This window comes from Dryobates pubescens, chromosome 5, assembly GCF_014839835.1.
Source record: "Dryobates pubescens isolate bDryPub1 chromosome 5, bDryPub1.pri, whole genome shotgun sequence".
Lineage (NCBI taxonomy): Eukaryota > Metazoa > Chordata > Aves > Piciformes > Picidae > Dryobates > Dryobates pubescens.
The window spans coordinates 40,339,296-40,357,520 of record NC_071616.1 but is presented as its reverse complement, the minus strand read 5'-3'; the positions used below and the strand labels follow the sequence as shown (position 1 = coordinate 40,357,520).

Below are 18,225 nucleotides of genomic sequence, written 5' to 3'. Positions count from 1 at the left end.
TTGTGTTGAACATGAAGAGGCCGAAACATTTGGGTAAGTATCAAGAAGTAAGGGGAGAAATGAATGGCATACAAAATAGTAACAGATATATACACTGAATGCTCTTATTTGCTGTTCTTATGATGGGAGATGCAAGAAGATATTAAAATTAAAAGTTGATAATTTAAGAATACAAAAGATGTCATCAACCTCCTTCCCTACACTGTATGATAGTCACTAAATTTCATTGCCATCTGCATCCTTGATATAAAGAATTATGAAAATTCATCAGAAGTCAAATCCTGTCTGAAGTACTAAGGACATTCACCATTTCAGCAGGAGATGGACCAAGTGTGGGGAGTTCAAGACCTCACTTGGCTTCTGTCTGTGACCTTGTCACCTGTGCTGTGACCTTATGGTCTTTCTCATCTGCAGTTGTTTTTAATTGTAAAGTACTCAGGACGAGACTTACAATGCTATTCAACTGCTTAACTTGTAAGCAGATACTAATCAATATGAAGTGAGAATTAACTGTCCAGGTGTTGTGTGTATCTTGTCTCTTAGAGGTGCCTGATGGTCTCTGTGTAAACACTATTTTTTTTGTATGTCAAAAAGCTCTTCTTGACCAGGATAGAACTATGCATGTTAAGGGTAGATATGAGCCCATTTCTAACTGCATGGACTTCTGTCATAAACTCAGGGCAGGTGTTTCTTCAAAGCTCTTTATACTTTATGTGCCTATGAAATGCAGCAAAGCATCAGACCCAAGCAGCATAATCAATGTGGATAATTGCTGCAGTCTGTGCTCCTTTATATTATCAATGCAGTAGGAAAAAATGCCAAAGTCCACAAACAAAATACAGGTTAGTTTATATAATAGTCCAGTGCCTTGGAAGTGGTTTTAAGTCCTATTAGCTACATGAGATTTCTATCAGTTTTGCTAGAAGGTATTTCACCAGCTGAGGCCAGCTTTGGATTTTAGGGGGGGGGACTCATACGTGCAGGTCAACCAGGGCCCTGTTACTTTACTCTTTGGGTATCTTGCATGCTGCAGTAAGGATTTAGGGTATGTATATTAGACTCTGCTTTAGGCAGTAAGCAAACACACGTGGACCATAAGTGACACTTCTAGAAACAAAGGTCTGTCTTGGTGGTATTCTGTCATACATTTTAGTGGTGCCTCCGAGTTGTTCCCTGTTCTTTTCTGCCTGCAGTGCTGTTTCACAAATCTCCACCTGATTCTGTTCTAGTGGATTTTGTAACATTCCCACATCCTGCTTGGAAATCTGATGGTGCAGAAAACACAGTCAAGTATTTTGCAGGTGACACTAAGCTGAGAGGGATTGTTGATCTCCTTGTGAGGGTAGGAAGGTTCTCTATGAAGGGATCTGGAGGGGCTGGATCAATGGGCTGAGGCCAATTGTATGAGATTCTACAAGGCAAAGTAGAGGGTCCTGCATTTAAGTAACTACAACCCCATGCAACATGACGGGCTTGGGGAAGAGTTGATGGAAACCTGCCCAGTAGTGAAAGAACTGGTGGTGTTCAGCAGACAGCTGACTATGAGCCAGCAGTGTGCCCAGGTGGCCAATAAGGCCAACAGCACCTTGACCTGTATCAGGAACAGTGTGAGAAAAAGGACCAGTATTCAGTTCTGGAGCCCTTACTACAAGAGAACGGTATTCAGGTGCATGTCAAGAGAAGGGCAACAAAGCTGGTGAAGGGTCTGGAGAATGGGTCTCCTGTGGAGTGACTGATAGAACTGGGGCTATTTAGTCTGGAGAAAAGGAGACTGAAAGGAGACCACCTTGCTTTCTACAACTCCCTGAAAAGAGGTTGTAGCACAGTGGGTCTTGGTGTGTTTTCCCAGCTTACAAATGATAGGATGAGAAGGAGTAGACTCCAGTTGTACCAGGGGAGGTTTATATTGGGTATTAGAAAAAAATTCTTCCCTTAAAGGGTTATCAAACATTTGAATAGGCTCCCCAGGGTGTTGTTTGGTTCCCCTTTCCTGAAGATGTTTAAAAGGTGTATAGATATGATGTTAAAGGATGTGGTTTAGCACCAGACTTGGTAGAGTTAGATAATGGTTGGACTCAGTGATCTTAAAGGTATTTTCCGAAGGTAAACTATTCTGTGATTCTATTATTCTGTTTTTCCTCCTGAGTGGTATACAGACTAGGGACATAAATGAATAGTGATTATAGTGATGGCCTGACTGCTTCAGTCCCTTGATTTCTTCAAGGGATGTCAGATACTCAGAGCCAGTGAGAAGGCCCAGGCAGATTATCCTCCCTTTGTCTCTCAGCGTTGGTCAAATGAACAGAAGAATTGTCTACGCTTGTCTTTGACTTCTTGTCATTCAAGATTCTGTCACATGGTATGGAAGGAATCTTGTACCAGATCTTATGTTTTATCTTTGTGATGCTTATTTTTGAAAGGGAATGTAGGACTATAACTGCTTCATTAAAGTTACTCACGTGTAGATGAAAATATTCTCTGCAGCCTACTAAATTGCTCCAAAATGCTCATGAACCCAGCAGAAATTTCTGATTGCCATCTTGAATAAGAAGTTCAGCTAAGTCCTGTCCATGAAGTCTGCAGTGGCAGCACTTCCTAGTTTTCCCTAGTGTCCGTGTTGTGCAGTAAGGCTTTATTCCTACCAGGACAACAGGAAGCCTGATACACAGCTTTGTCACAGTCCAGCAGCATTACATAAAATGCTGAGTGTCATTTGCTCCTTAGCTGCTCTTCTGGCCCATCTGAATACAAAGTGTGCAAAAGGCTACTCTTTGTCACTTTCACCTGAGAGAAAGTTCAAAATAGATTAGTAACTCCCCCAAATCATCTCCTTGCTCTTTTAAGAGAAAGAAGCTCCTCAAGCCCATCTATGACTTGCTTTGCTGAAGTCGCTGACAGTAATACACTCAGCTGGGGACAGGGGGAAAGGCCACTAACATGATTTAAAAAATCAGCTTGGATGGCTGAATTTGCCTTTCTTCTTCTTCTGAGGATAATCCTCATTTTAAAGAGGAGTAATGTTGCTACAAAAATTACATGGGCACATAGTTTGTACTTGGTTAGTTGTTTAATAACATGGCAGTATGCAATGTGTATTTAAAAAGAACAAAGAGGAGTAGTTTGGTTCCCACCAGTTTGTGGCTACAGATGTTGGCAAATCTCAGAGTTTCCAATCCCAGTGAGAAACCAGGCTTTTATTGGGCTGCTACCTCTGAACTTGCGTCTGTGGTAAAGATGATGAAACAAAATAGTTAATCTTTTGCAAAACTTTTTTCCCCCCACCTCCCCACTATGCTGAAATCCTGGGTTTACTGAGTGTAGGAATTTCTGATGGAAGTTAAGTGGCTAATACCAGCGAGAAGAATGTATGTCTGTGGATCTTGAATGTCCTTGATACATACTTAGCTTGCATGCCCAATTCATCTGAAATAACTTTCCTGTCTCTCTTTGGAGGCTATAGTGTTAAATGAGCAAAATCTTATTTTGTTGATTCTCTTTCTGTGACTTTCAACAAACTCTTCCATGAAATCCTTTTGTTAATTTGTTTAGTGAAGGAACAAGTTCTGGTGGATTATAGAATCATAGAATGGTTTGGGTTCAAAGGAACCTCTAAAGGTCATCTTGTCCAACCTCTCTGCAGTAAGCAGGGACATCCTCAACTAGATCAGGATATTTGCAAGCCACAGACCAAACATTACAAAAGCCATTAATACTGGGCAGTCTTATTTTCCCATCCACTCTAAATGGATATATGAGCTATAATCTCCATCTTCTGTAGGGAACTATGACATTTTGAAAACTAAAGTATTAGTAAATGTTATGTTTGGATGCTGAAACATTAGGCATGTATATAGGCAGAGTTCATCCTAAAGTCACCTTGGGACTGGTGTTAAACATTCTTGCACTTTAAGATTACATCCCTCATAGGGAAAAAAATTGATCAGATCTGTACAGAAAATATTATTACTCAGAACTCTCTTTCCTGGCAGCATGTATACAGGGTAGTAATTTTAAGGCTTCATAGCTATATTTAGAAAGAACTGTAATTCTGGGAACTGTCCTAATTCTATGCAAGACATGCCAGCTAAGGTCCTAGCTGGTATTTTTGACTCTCACAAAAATGGTTTTTTCGTAACAGCCTTGTTGTACCAATTCACATAGGACATACTGGAATTACAGAGTCTCTGCCTATATGTCAGCCATAACTCTCAATTTCCTTGCTTTCCAAGATGATTAGCAATTTGCATTGCTTTTAAAAGAATTATTATTGGTTTATCTTTTAATATCTTACTTATCAGAGGAAAAACAGGGTCCAGTTAGTTAAGGTTTCAGTTGTACGTGGAATGTGACTTCCTAAGCTTGTCATGCATCAAACTGTTATGGCTGGCAATTGTTTAAAAAAATTCATTTTGTTATGAACTAGCCTGTTTTCAACTGGGCTGTTCAGAGATGGATTGCTTTCTGGAGTTTTTGACAGGTGTAATTGTTAAGGCGTCATCTGTTCTTGTTTGCACAAAATACATTTTAGCCAACTGTAGGACTTGCCCGCTAATCTTTCTCACATCATTCCATTCTTTGCTTGCCACTAGACAAATCCCCTGTTATTTGACCAGATGGTGGAAAATCCATTCTCATGATAAGTTGCTTCTAGTTTGCATTTAGATTACCTGCAAAAATGGAACAATTTACTACTCTGCCTCTAACCATCTCTTTCCTCCTTTTTTCCCTTAGTTTGACTTCTTGTAACTAATTATTTAAATTCTGCCCTGTGAGTTAAAATTAGTCATAGCTTACACGTTCCACATGTATGTAAATGCACTTAAGTTCCACCTCAAGTTGTGTGATGAATCCATCTAGAGTTTAGTGACACATAAAGATAGGAAGATGAGCTGTCTGATGAGCAAACACAGCAGCATATAATTCTTTCACATCTGAGGTGATACTTTTGAACTTTCTAGGAGAAGTATGCAGCCTCCAAAAACCAAGGTCAGGAGTGACAGTGCACCCAGCAGCACCTTCTTATCACACAGACACTAAGGCATGGAGGATACCAATTTTAAGTGAAATACCGTGTTTCATGCAGTGTTAGTAGGCATTTTGTCTGCTGTGTGTCTGGCTTCTTTGAAAACTAACCTTCTGGACTACTCTGTTAAATAGGTATAACCAAAACCTAATTTTTTGGGGCCTTTATTATCATGAAATGGCAACTTTCACCCTTAACAGCTTATATAAGAATAGGTGTGTTTGTTTCTCAAACCAGTCAAAACCCAGCTGAAATTGGGGTGACCTAACCACTATAAATTGATCAGATTCAAATAATCTTCAGTGTTCTAATTTTTAATACAGAGGAAAAAAAGACAAGAAATCCATTTCAAAGCATAAAATAGAACAAGAATATACAGTACCCAGAGTAAATAGCCAATAGACAGTTTTATCTTGAGCTAAATCAATTTTGTATGTGGAACCTGAGAGAAATACTCTATCTGCTGACAATGTGCTGAAAGCAAGTTAGCAAAATTAATTTGCTGAAGATTGGCTACAATTTTGGGTTTTCTTTGGAGTAGAGGGGTGGAAAAAAAACCCACACCAACATGAAAACTAATTGTCTTGGTAAACCTTTTTTGGTTCTTGACTGCAATTCTTGATACTTTTTATGTTTTGTGGGTATGTTGTGAGGTTTTTGGAGTAGGTTTGTTTGGGGGGTTTGGAGGAATTTTTTTTTTTGGTTGGTTGGTTTTTTGTTCATCTGTAGTAGTAAGGAATGCTGAACAAGCTGTTCCCTAAGGCAGACTTAATTTTTGACCAATACCTTCATAATTCTAAGAGATGGTAATTAATTGCAAATGTTAATCTATTAAATGACAGCTAAAGTGCATAGGACAGAGGGCAAATGGATGAGACAGTGCTAGACAGCTTGTAAATAAACTACAAACATAGTCTTTATTCAGTATAAAAGTTTATGGAAATACACTTGCCGTGCTAAGATGAACCTTAACAACAGGAGGAAAACATAATACAAGAAAATACAATATTTCCCCCCCCCCCCCAAAGTATTGCTTTAGGAGGTAGTTGCATAGTTAAAAAGCTGGTGTGCACTTTGAAATGTGCTCATAGTGTCTCAGGACCGTTTGCTTTTTCAGGTTAAGCACAATAGATCCTGTTCTGTGCTAATTTAGATGCCATGCAATGTCGAAGAAGTCAGTGGGATTTTGAGAGATTTACATTGATGTCTTATTTGGCTCAGTGGTTTGGGGTAGGATTCTTTTTTGTGTGTGTCTGTTATTGTTTCTGTTGCAGCAGAGAGGAAATGAAGGAAAGTGTAATAACTCTTCAAGCAGAATTTTTTGAGAGCACGTGGTAAGGGCTGGGTCCAAAAAAATATCATAGGATCTTAACTTCTGAAGTACAAAGGAAGACTTCAGACTAGGGTCCACAGCAGCTGCTGCACTTTGTATAGAGCCTCGTATGTTGCTTAGTTTAACAACAAAACAATGCACACTCTGTGGACCCCACACTCAGAAAGTTGCATATCCTAATATCTTTCTGTTCTTGGGTTGTGACACCTAATTCACAGTTCAGAACTCTGATCTGGGCTTGAATCACAGAATGGTTGGAAGGGACCTCTTCTCCAGCCCTGAGGTCTTGGACAAGCAAGGTTACAGGGTGGGTTTCATGGGACCATATCCAGACAGGTTTTGACTATATGAATGGAGACTCTTCAACCCCTATAGGCAACCTGTTTCAGTTATCCATCATCCTTGTAGTAAAAGAATTCTTTCCTGATGTTCAGATGCAGTCTGGTGTTTCAGTTTGTTGGTCATCTATTTTAAAAAGAGTGAGGACTTGTCCTTATGAAAACTAAAATAAAAGCTAGCTGACAGGTATTCGACACAAGTTTGGTACAGCAAATACTTACTTAGGATCTGTTTCCTAAAAGCATGTTCAAACCTGTATCTTCAGCTTCCCAGAAGAATGCCACAGCTACATCAGAATAAAGATTTTCTGGAGTGAGCCATATTCTACTCCACTTGTTTAACTACTCAAGTAATAGCAATAATCAGTATTACTATTCAAGGTTCATTTGGCCAGAGAACTGGTTGAAGGAAGAGCATAATTCTGAAGCCCTGTGATGAGGGCACTCATCTGGGAAGGATTCTGATAGTTTTTGCAAGGACTGCTTATGCATTTTTGAGTGACTCTTAATGTAACATGCTCTCACTGTCTTTCTTGCCTTCAATGAATCCTGATATCCTGATATTTCCCCCCTCCTTTCCTCTCCCCCCACTAGCAAAATGGTTTTAGCAGGAGGAGGTAATATGTTTGTCCTTTTAGAATAGTTATTAATGAGTCTGTGGTAATCTTTGGAACTGTGGGGATGTGTTTGAACATCCACTGGCTGAGAGGTGTGGAGAGCACAGTTCTCCCATATCTTTGCCAAAGCAATGTAAATAGAGGCATCTCAAATAGTCTTGATTTAAAAATAAAATAGAGATGGGGGGAGTTAAAGTTGGAGCATGGGTCAGCCAGTGTGACAGTGCACTGGAGATTTCTGAGGCTTGAATTCGCTTTGTAGGCATTTCTGGGTGACCCAAAGTGAAGCTTTTGTGTCTCGGGCGCAAACAGCATAGACGAAACTTTCCTCTTTTGGGTTTCTTTTTTGCTAGTTTGTATGGTTCCCTGCAGACAGCACTTGTGTTGCAGATCCTCTTTTAAGATACTTGGTTTTCTTCATATGCTGTGTATGGTGCTTAGGCATTTCACTGAAAGGCCCTGGGTATGACAATGAACAAGTCTCTCTCTTGCTGCCTTAACTCGTGAACGCAGGAATCACTTAGGGTTTAGAGGTGTTTGATCCTGTCTTTGTTTCATAGCTGTCTCCTCCCTCCTGCACATGGCTTCCCATGGGCCAAAACCAGCGCTGAGACATACTCAGACCAGGTTTCCCAATTAAATGAACAAGGGACCAGAGCTGTTATGGTGTGCATTTGCCACTCTATGTAGGTGCAGCCTCATTGAGGGAGACCCTCAGTTTCCACAGCAGATAACTTTTTCATTTCCTTGTAAAGCTTATTGCTGGATAATGATACTAATTTTTTTCCCCTCAAACCTTCAGTTTCAAATTACTGTTGGAACAAATATGTGATTTTAAAAAAGCAGGACTAGCTTAGAGCTATACAGATGTAATAGTGTAAAAATCATAAGAATTATATGTTGAAAAAAAACCCAACAAGTAATTAAAAAAAAAAACAACAACCAACTCACAGCCTAAAATTCTCCATTTAAAAAAAATGTGTAATAGTTCTCAAATAACCACCATTATATTAAAAGGGAAAAGGTATTAATTTGTGGAAGATACAAAAGCATCTAAAATGTGTTTTTATTCCAGAGAAGAGGGAGGTGGAGAGGGAAAAAAAAAAAAGAAGGAAAATTGGTGGGTACTGTTTTGTGTGCAATTCCCAAGTATATTTTAAAAACAACATTGAATTTTTATAGCCAAATTATATTTTCTGCTAACAGGGAGTTGGGGAGGGATGAATAATAGAATGATTGACAAATCTTTTAGGGCCTGATTTTACAAGATGCTGTGCACCTCCTGATTGCTGCCAATCACTTTCCTTTTCTTTCAGTCGATCCGAGAACATATGGCATTATTCAGATGGTGCTGAGCACCTTCAATCACAGTCCTCATAATGCCACAACATCCTCATTCTGTGCAAATGTGAGAATTGCTGTTGACATTTTAAATTGGAGGGTTATTTGGTCTTTGTCTGGACAAACTCCCAGCTGATACAAATGAATGCTCTGCCTGAGGAAGGATTGCAACAGTAAATAATAAATAATCAATATTATAAGCGCTATTGTATGTACAGAAATTATATGAGGTATCAGTTTGGTGCATAAAATTCTTTACCTTTTCCACTTCTATTTGATGGGAGGGGGAAGGAAAAAAAAAATATAATACTGTGGAGAACTGAAGTTTAGTTTACTCTCAGTGCAAGTTTTGAGAAGTGGAAACTCTGGATGTTCTGTGCACAAGGCAGTTGATGTAAAGAAATCAGAAAAAAAGGTGTTTGATTTTTAAAAAATAAAATTAAAACAAACAAACAAACAAAATAAATTCAACATACTGATTTGTCCTGCATTACAGTTACCTGTAGAGAACCTCTTAGTCATGTCTATCTGTTTTTGATGCCTCTACAGAATAACTGTCCAGCATCCTCTGCCCAACCAAACAGAATGTAGGAAAATCTACCGATATGACGGAATCTACTGTGAATCTACCTACCAGAAGTATGTTGAAATCTGTGTGAGTCTTGCCTCTAGCTCGTGCATTTAGTGCTCGTGCTCGCCCGCTATTCAGAAATGACACGTGTGTTGAAACTGTGCACTTCTACTTGTGTGCAAACCCCTCTGCAGCAGGGACAGAAATGTGTTGTTTTAATTCGTTGGGATTGTGCTCTAAAAGATTGAAAAATAAAACAAACCGAACCAGAAAGGGGGCAAATAAAAACAACCTCCTAAGGCTTTACTAAAGCTTAGGTATGCTTCTGTACAGTGCAATAAACAAGAATGTATCATACAGTAGAAAAATCTCGGCCAAAAAAAAAAAAAAATGTATTGCACAGGTGCTTCACATCTTCAGGATTTGAAAGGTGTGTTATGTATAAATTAGCTGTCACTTTTTTTCAGTTGTGTAATGGAATGATGAGTTGTAATTTGCATAATCCTTTAAGAAGTCAAATTATACTGTCATGTAGCAGACTTAACATGCTAGCTAGGATTTCATAGCTTTGCAGCTAATTAGTATGTACCTTACAGGACAGTTAAATTGAAGTTGAGTCCTCTTGCTTTGCAGTCGTTTGCCTTTGTCCGTTGCCCTAACAGAGCCTGCTTTTGTGCATAACTCAAGATCTTTAGCAGCGCTTCTGACAGAAGTGCTGTTGCTGTGGGCAGGCAAATGCGACGTGGTCGACTCCTGTTACTCTTCTTTATTTTTTTTTGCACTCCCTGAAGTTCCCATTTTACTTGCAGTGAGGATTTAATAATTTATTTCCAGGCAGAATTGAAAAATGTGTATTTGACAGGTATATTGTTAGCGATGTGATATTAATGTATTGCAAATGCATTATGAATTTTCTGTTATCTCACTGGATTTTGAAAATGCTTTCTGTCACTTAGTGTTTACTTTTCACACTTCAACTATAGGCTTGTTTTGTATCCCAATGTTATCATTATCTTGTGTAGAACAGATTTCATTTTCTAAAGAACCCCTTAACTTCTGAAAATCAATTATACTCTGCATTGCAAGAAAAATCGTTCTTTGGCAAGGCAGTCATGCTCGTTATAATTTTGTAGGTCATATTCTCTCATCGCCTCTTTTTTTTCATTCCCTTAACTGCTGCTTATTTACCGAGTCTTTTCTTTTAGTAATAGGTACAACCCTGTCAGTAAAGGCTGTTACTTCAGTGTAAATAGAGCATCGTTTTAGTTTACAGTGTGAGGGGGGAAAAAACAATATCTCCAAATTTATCAATATCATTACAGCATCAATGTAAGTGGTGAGCCAAAACGAAAATCTGGCCTCTTGCTTGGCTTTTTTCCCTGGGAATGGCTACTTTGGGTGCAAGATAGGATTTATTTATTATTTTTTAATGATTTTTGCATTGACTGTTAAATACTTCTTGCACTTTTTGATGGTTTTCCTTTCCGTGTCTCAAAGAAATGGCAGTGTCCAGGCTAAGTGAAGCAGTGTAGATCTAGCATGGCTTTAAATGTCGCCATAGAACTTAACTTCAGTGGCTTCACTCCGCTTGTAACTTCTGTTCAGTGAGCGTAAAAATGTATTCATTTGTTTAAATGTATGAAGCAGATTTGTTGTGCACTGTTTATAGCAGTTTCTAGAACAACTTCCAGCTTTTGAAACTTTGTGGAATTAAGAAAACTTGGCATGGTTTGTCATGAGTGTTTAAAAACAGCGATAGTTTCTCTCTGCTGCAATATAGTTGAGGATCTTAATTTCTTTTTTTTTTTTTTTTGTTAGACTGTTTTTTAGTCAGTATAGTTAAAGCCAGCTTGCTATGCTGACCACAAAATGGAATAGGTGTTCACTTAGAAGTAGGTATACATTTGCAGCTAGGCATTGGCTAAATTACTTCCCATAAAAGATAGAACTAAAAAAAAAAAATAAGAGAGAAGACTGGTGATAAATCAGTGTTAATTTTGACATCTGATTTGTCAGTCCTGCAATATAATTTTTGAAGTACTATTACCCAGTTCACCTCGTGGATTATTTTGTAAAACTAATGGCTAGGTTTTTATACAGAAGATACAGAGTGCTTTTTCATTAGGGAAATTTTCTCTCTGTACTTATTCCATGCTATTTAGGTTCTGAGGTATACTTTCTACCTGCTTCCCAATGGATGTTTTTGGTGCTTTTCCCCATAGTGATTTATTTCCAGTGATATAACAACAAATTACTGAAACCTTTTCGCTAATGAAGACCAAAAACCCCAAGGTATTTTAATGAAGCTTTTAAAAGTATATACTTTAGTGCTACAATACGTACGAATGTTTGGTGCTAGATGTTCCTGTGCATCTCTTGGGCAGGCTCAGTCTCTCCCCTGATTAGACTGGGGAAGGGAGAATGGACGTAAAAAGCCTACTGGTGGTCAACAGGAAGGGCTCCCTTCTCCTGCAGGATAATTTACGGGCTGGGAAAAACCTGCTGAACTATGTATTTTGAGAGTTAAAAAGATTTTTAAGGACTGGCCAAATAGGACAGGACACAAAATTGTGGATTTGAGACCTTGGCTGTTTTTATTCCAGATCATTTTAAGATTAAAAGAAATATTATGCAGAGAGCCTACTCTGGATTTACGCTTAATCATGTACCTACTAAAGGTATTTTGTGTAAAGCTACTTAGCAGTTAAAATAGAGATGTTCTGATCCTTTCTGTAAAAAAAAAAAAATTTGAAAAGATCATACCCTGACCTTCTACTCCAAAAATACTCTTCTGAAAACATTTGGGGAAGTAACCTTTTTAGTCGAATCTTAGTGCTAATACATACTAGAAATAACAGTTTGTAAGAGGTTTTTAAAGGAGCAGATTAGGCAATGCATTATAGTACTATTAAAAAGGGCAGAAACCTTTTTTTGCAACACAAATTCCTGAGGAGCTGGACTAAGGATTATGTTAGCTAATATAGAAATTAGGCAAAACAGTAAATACTTTACTAAGGATCCCTTCAGGCTATTTATGATCCTCTTGCAACTGAGTCCCATAGCTGCTTCGAGAGATCCTGCTCAGAACAGTGCAACACAGAGTTTCAAAAGCTGTTGTCAAAAGAACAGATTGCAAAGAAAATCCATTTAGTTATTACAACTGCTCCACCCTTGGCCACCACATTGGTTGCCATGGGTCTATGCTTCAGATAGCTGAGAATGTAAATATGCCTTTAAGAAAAGCTCTGAAGTAAGCTTCAAAATACTTACAAATTGTTTCTGTGTTCACTAGCAGTACAAACTAGCACACTAAGCATTTTTTTAAAAGATGTTACCATTGAGTTTTTTGGAAGTAGATGACATGTCTCAGGCTATGGAGGTAAAAGCAGGAACCAGTCAGTTAGTGGCCTGGAAAACAACTGTCCAGCAACTCCTGGCTATTTCTGCTTTTCTAGTTCCCACAGCTGTAGCCAGGAACATCCAGGTATGTCAAGCAAAATTGGGGACAATAAAAAGAAATATTTCTTGTTCAGTTTAAGCTACTGCAGTGTTACCAAACTGCCAAGTTTTTTCCCCCCTTGCCCAGGTTGAAAATCCTTTCTTCCTCCTACTCAGAATCCTGTGGTTTGCACTCTTGTTCACCTTTATGGAGTGTCAAATGGGGAACAAAGCCTGGGTAGATCTCCAAAGATAACTGGAGGAGCACAGCTTCCTGGGCAAGCTCCAGTTTTATTTGTTGCTAAATTACAAGGAGTAATGGCATGTCAAGAATACTTTTGTTGTTGTTTTTTTTCTTGTCTGCAGGGAGTCTGTTGTGTACAAGCAGAGAATATCTCTGGGGTGGGCTTTTTTTGGTTTGTTTTCAGCCTGGAAGTTACTCATGAAGCAGCCATTTAGAATATCACCTGGGTTTTGAGGGGAAATTCTCTTTTTTTGCTGGCTGTTGTGTGCTATCTCCAAGGCAAGGCTGGAAGAATCATATCATCTTCATTTCTTCTTGCCTGTATTAAGCAGACTTAAAAGGCCTTGTCCCTCTTCAGGAGGATAGTATAGTATTTAATTGGAAATCAAGGGCATGGGGTAATAAATATGTGAGGAAAACACCTCACTCATTTAAATCCTAGAAATACAGGTGTGGTCTTGCTAGCAGTTTTCCTTCTCTTCTCCAAGTTAGTGCAGGCATTTCTATTGACAAGGTGGAGCAGTTTGCCCCAGAAGGTGTACTTTGGTCTTACACATATTTTCATCCTGAGTCTCTAAACGTTCAAAACATTCAAATTTAACAGACCAAACTAAGCTCTGCTCAGAGGCTGTATGTTGACTCAAACCCATAAATATTTGTGCTGCTGAGAAAAGGAGGCACAAAGCGAAACCATTCCTGTCAGCCTCTTAAGGCTTAAATTAAGATTTGTTTATTTATCAAGTGGAGAAAACAAAACAATTGCTTTCTGTGCGCAAGAAATCTCAAGATCCTGCTAGACAACACAAATGAGAATACAAAACTTTTTAAGGAGCCAGGTGGCTTTCCCAGGGTTTCTAGTGAGGGAATTCAACCAGATATAGAACATAGGAAGATGGAAGATTTCTCAGGGTCGTTGATCTGCAGTGCTCATCATCACCTCAATGTGGACAAAGCAGTAATAGACCTGCAGAGGAGTTAATGGCTCCAAATGGAGATACAGACTTTGAAAGTGGGTTAAGGTCCCCTGCTGGCTCCCTGCAGCTGGGGATGGTGGTTCAGGTCAGTACTGTCGTTTAAGCAGCATAGAGAAGTTGATAATGGCTGAGAGGTCGTTATCCTTTTGGTTCTTAGTTGTGGTGTCAACTTAGACATAAGACTCTGTAGCCTTTTTGTTTACGTATCCTGACTCATCTGATTCCATATGGCTGAGGATAAGGTGCTGTAGTCTGAAACAATTTTTTTATCTGCAGGAAAAAAAAATCACATGTACCAGGTAGGATAGGAAGGTGTCATTGAAGCCAATGCAGCAGGGTCCACAAGCTGCCTTTTTTTTCTTCAATTTCCCCCAATAATGACTTCAGTATCCTGTGTTTAGGGGTTATCTTATGAAAAGCTACTGAGGAAGCTGCTAGCTGGAATTTTCTCTTGCACAGGGGATCTTTCATTGCAGAGGTCTTCCCTCAGTTTGTGTATTGATTTTTATTTTTTTTTTCTTTCTTCTCAAAATTCACATCCTTGTGAATTTAATAGGTGCATTTGAAGAAGATTCTGTGCATCTTCTCTCCATAAATTTGACCTTCCTAGAAGATATTGAAAGCCTATAATCTAATTCATTGTCTTTCAGCACATGTCAGAGAAGCCACTGCTACCTCATGTAACAGGCCTTTTATTATAAATTGCCTGATTCTTACAGCCTCAGTGTGAGGCTGCATAGAATCATAGAATTGTTAGGGTTGGAAGGGACCTCAAGGATCATCTAGTTCCAACCCCCCTGCCCTGGGCAGGGATGCCTCAACCTAGATCAGGTTGCTCAGAGCCACATCCAGCCTTGCCTGAAAAACCTCCACCTCCCTGGACAACCTGTTCCAGTGTCTCACCACCCTCATGGTGAAGAACTTCTTCCTAACATCCAATTTGAATCTACCCATTTCTACTTTTTTGCCATTCCCCCTAGTCCTATCACTACTTGACACCCTAAAAAGTCCCTCCCCAGCTTTCTTGTAAGCCCCCTTAACATACTGGAAGGCTACAATAAGGTCTCCTCAGAGCCTTCTCTTCTGCACGGCAGAACTTTATCCCTGTTACAGCTACCTCTTACCTTTATGTAGCTTTGAGCATATCCGCATGTTCTCTTGTTCAGTGGTTCTAGATGTCTTTTGTGGGAAGTGGAAAAAGTCATTAGCCCAATTCAAAAGGCATCCAAAACTGAGCCAATGACTTGCTGTCTCCTCACACATAAGAGATGAGAGTGGGCTTTCTCTGGGTAAGAAATGAGATTAGCTGTGCCACTTTAAAATGATTAACTATCACTGGCTAGCATTAAATTGAACATATAATCCTTGGCTGATTGAGGTATTTGACAGAGTAGCACTCAAAAAAAAAAACAAACCAATTTCAATAACAGAAATTTGGTCATACTTATTTCTATTATGACACAGCTAGCTGTTGCATTAGCTTTAAAATTTTACTTTGGGCTCAATGAAACATAGCCTGACTAGAGAATAGGTGCAATGCATACGGGGTACCTGACAGTTTTCTTTCAGTGAATCGTAAAGGCCCACGTTTAGGTTTACAAAATAGTGTTCAGTTTATAGTTCAATACAGATTTTGAGAATTCACTGAAGCTTTGCAATGTGTAATTTTAATATCTATTCTGTGTTAAATCCTGAAGCAAATTTAGTATTGGACAATTGACCAATTAGGCAATTACCTTTTGCTGTGTTGCACGCAATCTGTGTTAAACTGGCTGAATCTTCAGGTCCCTCAACCACCCCGTTTCACTAGGGTACTGGTCACAGTCTGCTAATTCCATAAGACAAAGGTTTTGGTTTTTTTTTTTTTAGTCTTCTGCAAAAATTGTGTTTGCATTTCATGTGAATTTCACATCTGAAGGGTTCTTTCTGTGCTATTTCTTTTGTGTGGGGCTGTTAGTGTTTTGTTTCTTCTTTTTGTTTTTACTTGTTACTCATTTGTTTGTTTTTTTCCAAGGCGTGTTACTGGCTTCAGAAACTGAGAGCTTAATTCATGTCATCTGTGACTGAGCTACTCTGTGTATTTGTCAGGGTTTCACTTTTCCCATGCTCTTTTGGAAACTTGCTGATTTGCACCAATAGAGAAGCATTAACACCAAGAATACCCAAAATATTACTTGAGGAAGCAGTGAGCAAAGTAACGAATTCATTTGGCTTACTAACAGTTTGTATAATCCATTCCACAACTTGGGGGGAAAAGGAAAGGGGAAATAATTTTCCCCTAAAACTAAGGAGCTAGCCAAATAACCCTGCCCTAAAGGTCACAGAAGTGTTATGAGCTGCAGTGACAAAGCTGTCCTGGAGTATTTTAGGTATGGTTTTGAAAGGTAGAGTTTCAAGTCTTTGTTGTGTCTTGATTTCAAAGAACAACGTGAGATACTAACAGAATCTTGCAACTTCTGATTTTTTTTTTCAATGAAATGCTGTTTGTAAGAACTTCAGGTGAAAGAAAATCCTGCCTTTGTTTAGATGAACCGTACTTACTGTTAAAATAGTCTTACCTTAATTTTAGTCTGAAATTTTTGAACTTTTATGCTGCAGAAACGTACCAAATCCAGCATTAATTAGGAGAAAACACTTCCTCAGTTCTTCCCCCTCATTTAGATAATTGTAGACAGTAACCCAGTGATTGTTTATCCTCCTCTTTGATGCAGGTTTCTCATTCCTAGCAATTTGAATACTTCTTGATGAAGTCTTCCTAGTTTGAATAGCGGTATAGTCTGCTAGTTGTTCCTGTGGCAGTGCTCAGGGATCACAGATACAAACTAGATATAAACCATGTTGTTACGTGCTGTTTGAAGTGGAAAGATTCTGTCTCAACATCAGTAGTGATTTATGTAATCCTTTCCTATGGCTATTCTGTGTTTACTTTCTTGGATGGCAAAGGATCTTTTTTTTGCTGCTCCAGCCAGGATATTGTACTGTAGGCCAATATTAATTTGGTTATCCACCATCATCCATATGTCTCTCCTTAGGTTATTATATTGTCTTTGTTTGGAATCTGTGCTCTTACTTATGAGACAGACAGCTTTATGTTCAGCTGTGTTAAAACACATCTTACTCAGGTGAGCCTAGACTGCCATGCAATCTGTGAAACTGACAACTCCTCTGTATTTACCATTTTATTATCTTTTCTGTCATCTGCAAATTTTACTGAGAAGGATTTTATGTTTTCTTTCACATCACTGATTTATTCTTCTGCACAGGTACTCCGTGGGGAATAAAGGGCTCAAGGAGTTCTTTCCCTGCACGGAGTACTTAGTGTAGACCTAATCCATATTTCAAAGCTGCTGGTCATAATGGCTGGGAGCAGATTAGGGCTGCCGGCACTGATGAGTTGCAGCCAAACAGGGGCAGTGAGTCAGGAGCTCACTGTCTTTACTTGCAGCAGTATGAGATGGCTGCAGCCTTCCTTTAATGTAATGTGAGTCTTGTTTTGCATAGGGATGCTGTCAAAATGCAGGAGGCAATTCTCCCTTGAAAATTTATTTCTGTAGTGATGGCTACTAGTGAATTTCCAGCTCTTTCTGGAAACAGAGCTAGATTACTTGCAAATGGTTAGCAAGTGCAGTGAATGTGCTTATCCCAAAACAAAGGCCAAGTGGTTTTTGGAAACCCTATCTTTTTTTCATATTGGTTTGCTTCCCAGATGGAAAAATCAAATGTAAAATAATTCAAATGATGCTTTTATTTAGCAAATTAAAATATGAAGTTTTTATTGAGAAATAAGTTTAGAGTTCACCAGAAATTCTTTGGATAACATTTTTGTCCCTCATTTTATTTTTTTCATCCATGCTTCCAAAGGGATTTCTTACAGCAAACCTCAAAACCATGCATGAATGTTTATTTTCTTTTAGGTAAGCAGACCTGTGAAACACTGCCTTGCTTAAGTGAAATGGTTTGATTAATTAATTCTCTCGCCTAGCTATAGGGTTTCACGATGAAAGTGACACAACTCGTGTTTCACATCCAGGCACAGCCATATCACGAAACTCCCGTTTTCTCTATTGCTAAACTGGCTTACTGCTAAAGTTTATGATAGGGCTACCTGTGGTCAGTTTAAAGCCTTCATACTGATTTGCTTTCCCTTTAAGTCACATACTCAGATTAAAATATTCAAAGATGTAGCAAAGCGTGCATCACTTCAAACTGGCATACAGAAAACAAGACTTGCTTTGACTTTTGTCAAATCAAATTACCTTTTTTTTTTTTGGTACATTTTTGTCGTGTGTCTGCAGTCTTGAAGTTCCATGTGCACATACACACATGTCCACATATGCCATGTACAC

The 18,225-nt window shown here is 38.8% G+C and overlaps 1 protein-coding gene across 2 annotated transcripts in view; it reads left to right on the top strand.

The window, feature by feature from the left end:
- The window catches only part of NPAS3 (neuronal PAS domain protein 3), a 664,058-nt gene that overhangs the window by 78,010 nt on the left and 567,823 nt on the right, over positions 1-18,225 (top strand). The window contains exon 2 of one of the 2 annotated variants that reach the window (XM_009902996.2): positions 9,202-9,291. The exons of the other annotated variant lie outside the window; for it this stretch is intronic. Coding sequence (XP_009901298.2) covers positions 9,202-9,291 — 90 coding nt within the window. The remainder of the gene's footprint in view (positions 1-9,201; positions 9,292-18,225) is intronic. 2 annotated transcript variants of the gene reach the window in all.